This window comes from Dermochelys coriacea, chromosome 4 (assembly GCF_009764565.3).
Source record: "Dermochelys coriacea isolate rDerCor1 chromosome 4, rDerCor1.pri.v4, whole genome shotgun sequence".
Classification (NCBI taxonomy): domain Eukaryota; kingdom Metazoa; phylum Chordata; order Testudines; family Dermochelyidae; genus Dermochelys; species Dermochelys coriacea.
In genome coordinates this window covers 100257846-100263845 of record NC_050071.1, presented here as the reverse complement: position 1 = coordinate 100263845, position 6000 = coordinate 100257846, and the positions used below count along the sequence as shown (strand labels likewise).

The 6000-nt window shown below is 46.9% G+C and overlaps 1 protein-coding gene across 2 annotated transcripts in view; it reads right to left on the bottom strand.

Annotated features, from left to right (window-relative positions):
• Positions 1-890: 890 nt before the first annotated feature.
• Positions 891-6000, bottom strand: part of SMIM14 (small integral membrane protein 14) — a 100317-nt gene continuing 95207 nt past the window's right edge. The window contains exons 4-5 of one of the 2 annotated variants that reach the window (XM_038401062.2): positions 5444-5592; positions 891-2645 (exon numbers count right to left, since the gene is read on the bottom strand). In XM_038401062.2, the coding sequence (XP_038256990.1) occupies positions 2613-2645; positions 5444-5592 (182 nt within the window). In that variant the 3' untranslated portion in view covers positions 891-2612. The remainder of the gene's footprint in view (positions 2646-5443; positions 5593-6000) is intronic. The other variant, XM_043513941.1, reaches the window with a different exon arrangement.

Genomic DNA, 6000 nt, shown 5'->3' with positions numbered 1-6000 from the left:
TCTTCAGTAAGGTTGCATCAAGCTAACAGAGTATTTGGCCCAATATTATTATTTTACTAATGCTCCCTATCTATAGGTGCTGTATTACACAGCACACTGCTACAGAGAAGCTCAGTGGCACAATTACGTACATCAAATTATAAAAGCATTTTCTCGGGTCTGTACTGTATGTTTACAAGACAATTTGGCTGACCTGCCATTTACCCTGAGGATGACAAGCCTAACTCTGATAACAAAGGGATCCAACGTAGTATTCTTCCAGGGCCCAAGTATGCAAATCATTAATCATGTGAGTAGCCCCTTGGCTACTTGCAAAAGTAAGGCGTTCTCATGCAAGTAAAAGCTTGCAGGATCAGGCCATTAATTTCCCGCATATTTGTTCTCCTTACTTTTGTGGAAAGTAGCTCCATAGCCATCTAGTCACACAAAACTGTCCTTTACATTATTCCCATTAATTTTTCAAATTGATAAGAAAAATATACAATGTTACTTTTCTGTACGTCTTTAAAATGTTCTTAAATTATTTAATGCATGTTTTAAAAAAAGTCACTGTCACTAGTTCCAACGGAAGATGCACATGCATGCACACATACACACCAACATTAAAGGAAAAATATTTGCCATTGATCTTCACCTGCAATTTCTGTATTGAACAATCCAACAACGAATAGATAAGAATCAAAAGGGTAAGGATTATGACAATATATAGGTAAAACAAATTGTAAGTAAGTGAAAATAACTTTCTGAAGTTAATGACTGGTTGATAATGTTTTGATCTTGTTATGTGTTGCAGCAAAAAATTTAAGATATTGATTATTATAAGATTATACTCAGGACAGAAAATTGTAATGGATACGTGTCAGTAGATTTTTCTTTTTGTAAAGAAAAAGTTTGTAAAGTTTGTAAACAATTCTCTTTTAGAATTTAATATTTAGTTGCCCAGGTTTTAGTTGTCTTTAAAAATACATTGAATTAGACAGCTCACTTATTGGTGAATGTATTTAATTTCATTTTGGTGATAATCTTTTGTGTAAATTCCTTACACACACGACACGTTTTTGATTGTGATAATTTTCAGACACATTTTCATGCCCACCCACATAGATGTACATTCATTACAGCAGATGATCCATGCTTTTGCAACAGCCCTAAAAACTATATTGGCAGTCCAAAGAGTTAAAGCTGCTCTGAACAGCAAGGTAAAGGCAGTGGTGAGCTGGAGCCGGTTCACACCGGTTCGCTGGAACCGGTTGTTAAATTTAGAAGCCCTTTTAGAACCGGTTGTCCCACGAGGGACAACCGGTTCTAAAAGGGCTTCTAAATTTAACAACCGGCCAAAAGTGGCACCTTAGGCACCGACTCCGTGGGTGCTCCGGGGCTGGAGCACCCATGGGGAAAAATTCGGTGGGGTGCGGCGAGCTGGGGTGGGGAGAGGTTCCCTTGTGCCCCGGGTTACCTGCTGCGGCGTGGGCGGCCCTCCTCGTGGCCCCCGCCCAGCTCACCTCCGCTCTGCCTCCACCTCTCTGGGCCTGAGCGCGAAACCGCCACTTGCTTCTTAGCCCACCCCCAGCTTCCCACGCGAACAGCTTATTCATGGGAAGCCGGGGGTCGGAGAAGCAGAGCGGGGCGGTGTGTTCAGGGGAGGAGGTGGAGGCGAGGTGAGCTGGGGCCGGGCGCAGGGCGGGGAGCTGCCAGTGGGTGCTCTGCACCCACCAAATTCTTCCTATGGGGGCTCCAGCCCCGGAGCACCCACGGAGTCAGCGCCTTAGGTGCCACTTTTGATGTGATCAGTTAGGGGAGCAGCTGCTCCCTCTGCTCCCCCCCAGCTATGCTACCCTGCCCCTAGGAGCCAGAGGGACCTGCTGATGCTTCCTGGGAGCTGCCTCAGGTAAGTACCGCTGGGACTCCCCACCTCACCCACTACGGTGGCCCACGAGATCCTCCTGTCCGGTTCTGGGGGCAGTCAGGGAACAGGGGAGGAGGGTGGATGGGGCGGGGTCCGGGGGGGCATCAAGGAATGCGGAGGGTTGGATGGGGCAGGAGTCACGGGGGGCGGGGGTGGGCCACAACCCCCTTCGAGGAGGGAACCAGTTGTTAAGATTTTGGCAGCTCATCACTGGGTAAAGGTAAAGTAAAGTAATTTCACTTTTTCTACACAAAACTCACACTCATGTTTGCAAATAAGTTTCCAAAATATGTAGGGAAAAAAGAGAATTAATCTGAAAAATAACTTTTAATGACTATAAATGCACAAGGATTTAAATTTTCCTTGAATTATGCCAGAGACCACTGCAAAGAAATTATATATTGTAATCATTGTAACAAAAAGAGAATGACTGGAATGTCCACAGTAAAACAACTACCAAAGCTCCACCCCTGCAGTTCCTTATTGTTTATTCAAATATCACCTACTAGGAATGGCAATAATATATAAATCAAGAATTAACTTAAAAGTGAAATAGCTCCTAGCTGTTCCATACCAAAATAATATCATCCTGCTTTATGTAAATGCAAAAGGAAAATAGTATTGAATGGGATTTAGTACTCTGGTCACTTTCGTTCATTTGGTCATGCAAGGTTTTAGCTCTCGAGCATTTCCAGCATTACAAGATCTAATCCACGGGTGGGGCTGGTGGTTCTTGTCCCTGGTTGTACAAAAGGGAAAAAAATGCACTAGTTTAGAAATTCTAGTCTACCAAGCATGACTTATAAAAAGAATGAATACAAAGCAGATACATGCTTCCTGTTTTTTAAATCCTCCTCCAATATTCAAACTAAATAACAAACAGCTGCAATTCTGTTTTTCCCTTCAGTGGGGAAATGGGACAGTGGGGAAGGACATAGGATGGGGGGAGAGAAAGCGATGGGGGAAGTGGGGGGCCAGGGGGGAAGAGGCAGGGGGGAAGGAAGAGGGTGAGATGTGGAGGAGATAGAGCAGTGGGGAAGGGGCATGGGGTGGGGAAGGGAAATGACGGGGGAAGTGGGGGCAGGGGTGAAGCTGGAGTCCAGCATGCAGCATCCCCTTAGCAGAAGCTGGGGCTCCCCTGTTAAGCAGACCCATCAAGCCCTCACCCTGACAAGTCCAACCTCCCCGGCATCTGTATCACCCCGATGAGCCCCCCCCAGACACCCTTCCCACTGAGCCCCAACCATCTACACCTGGACCCCCACCCAATGAACCCCACCTCCCCTGCACCTAGACACCACCGCTGAGCCACAAACATCTTCACCTGGATTCTCTGCAGAGCCCCATTGCCCCTACACCTGGAACCCCCCCAATGAACTTCTGTGCATCTAGATCTCCCACGGAGCCACCCGCACCCAGATTGCCCCACAGAGAACTCTCTTACCCCCACCTGGATCCCCCCACACTAAGTCCCTCTGCACTTGGATCCTGCTGCCGGGATGATCCTGCTCACCCACACCAGGTACGCCTCGCCCAGGGGCAGGGTTGGCCCTTGCATTGTATCAGGATCTGGTGCAGCCTCATTGTCGAGTCCCTGTCCCAGGGTGGGGTGGGGGAGGCTGCAGGGTAATCTGCCACCTCCATGCAACCAGTGCTCCCCACTGCCATGTTGGAGCCTCCACATTTATTTATTGACAAAATTTGCAGAATTTTAAAATATTGTGCACAGAATTTTTAAATTTTTTGGTGCAGAATCCCCTCAGGAATATGGGGTGCTGTTCAGCTGTCATGGTGGGACTGTGAGGAAGGTGGTGGGCAGTGGGGAGGTCTTTGGGCGGGAGGTGCTGGGCGAGTGGTGTGGTGTGCAAGGTGCTGTGCAGTTGTGGTGGGAGGCCAGCAGGGGAGGTCTCTGGGAGGGGTGTGGGCTAGGCAAAGAGATCTGTGGTGGAGGTCTCTGGGCGAGGGGGCGCTGGGCATAAGGATGGGGTACTGGGCAGGGGGGCGGTGTGGTGCGGGCCCGCCCTCAAGGGGAAGGGGCATGCTGGCAGTACAGAGCTGGGTACGCCAGTATCCGCCTGGCAGCTGCAGGTTCGTGAACAGTGCCCTCCTGCTGGGCTGCGCAGAGCGGGGCTGCTCCCACCACGCTGTGCCTCATTGCCCCCAGCCCACCTTTCACTGTGGAGACTGAACATCCTGCCGCCCTGCACCTTGCCCCATGGGGGCCCACAAATATGTTTGGCACTGGGCCCACAAAAAGTTAATCTGGCCCTGGCCCCAGAAAGTTGTTTGGGTAACCACACAGAGTTTGGCCTGTGGCAATGCTAGACTTTGCTTGATCTCTGGTCTCTGACTCCAGCCTGATCCTGACTCTTGCTTATGGAACCTGGCCCTTGTGAGCCCTCCAACTCCTGCCTGGTGACTACTGGCCCTAATGGGCAGAATTTACCCCACCTATAACTGTTAGTTGAGATGATAAACATGATGTAAGGGACCAGGGCATAAACAGTTTGACCTATTTCCACATCATATGTGCTCAGTGTAAAGTAAAAAAGATATTGGGGGGGGGGGAGTTAATCACCATCCTAAAAACACATCTCAGTTCTTGCCATCAGGATAAAGATTCTGCAGATCAAATTGAGGATGTTGGTTACTCCTGTGCATCTTGTGGCTTTGAGTAGGTATTACCAATCAGAACATAACACTTCTGTTTATGGTTCACCACAAGGAATCGAATCCAGCTCAATCTAAGGCAGAGTGGTTTAGCTGTGTTGGCCCTGCAGGTCTCACAGAAGTATAATCAGTGAAAACTTAGACTATGTCTACATTGCACACTTCACAATGACTGTGTAGTGCGGGCCCACCCTCAAGGGGAAGGGGCATGTTGGCAGTACAGGGCTGGGTAGGCCAGTGTGCGTCTGGCAGCTGCAGGTTCGTGAACAGTGCCCTGTGGCTGTGTCGCTGCCGCATCTTTGTATGGTGCACTGTGTAGCTGCTCTTTATCGCTGGGAGAGCTCTCCCAGCGAAAAAATAAAATCATTCCGAATGAGGGGTGGTAGCTTTTTCGCCGGGAGCATGGTTCCCACTGACGAAGCGCTGTCCACACCGGCGCTTTTCATCGCTAAAACTTTTGTCGTTCAGGAGAGTGTTTTTTCACACCCCTGAGCGACAAAACTTTTAACGACAAAAGCACCAGTGTAGACATAGCCTTAATTTTGTCAATAAAATTGGCAGTTATGGCTCTAAATAGGCAGAGAGAGCAGATTTATTCACTGAGATCTTGTTTTTAGTTACTTTTCAGAATATAACCACACTTTAAACAAAAGACTTAATTATTTCTAGTCTGAGAGACTTTTGCAGAAGGGAACATATACATTTTAATATTAATGTGATACCAAAAAATAGCAGTAGAAAGCACAGGAAAACAGTTTTGGGGAAAAACTAATTAATACAATGTAGTGTACTTTAAAAATGTTCCTAAATCTAGATATTTTATTTAGATTCTTTAGGTAGGGTGCTTCAAGACACAGACATACTTACATGATGTGGACTGGCTGGTTTTCCAGCCATGTTGGATCCTCTTAGATTAGTTGGTCTCAGCAAGAACAAGACAAGAGCGATAACCACCCAGGCCATCATTATCATGGCAATACTGATGCCGTTATCACCAGAGGAATTTGGTCCTGGCACTACAGACAGAGAAAACTACATCACAAAAAGGTGTGGGAGCAGAGTCCTTTTATCAACATGAAAATGTAAACAACACAAGTATCAGACCAAACTACAACAGTTTTAGTTCACAGCTGTGATTATTCTGTCTGCTTAGCTTTAAGATTCACAACTTTTTGTAAGGTTGACGAAAAAGTGCCAATTTCCTAAAGCTGCAATGAAATTCCCTCTTAATGGGTTGCAGATAAAGAGAGCACACTATGTTACTGTGGGCAGAGTATACAAAGACCATTGCTCAGGATGATTTACAACTCGTATCAGTGCTAAAAACAACACAATATTATACATATATCAATATAACTGAAATATTCCACACGTGTAGAGGGAATGGTGTATGATTTTCATAGCCCATTTTTATAGGCTTGACG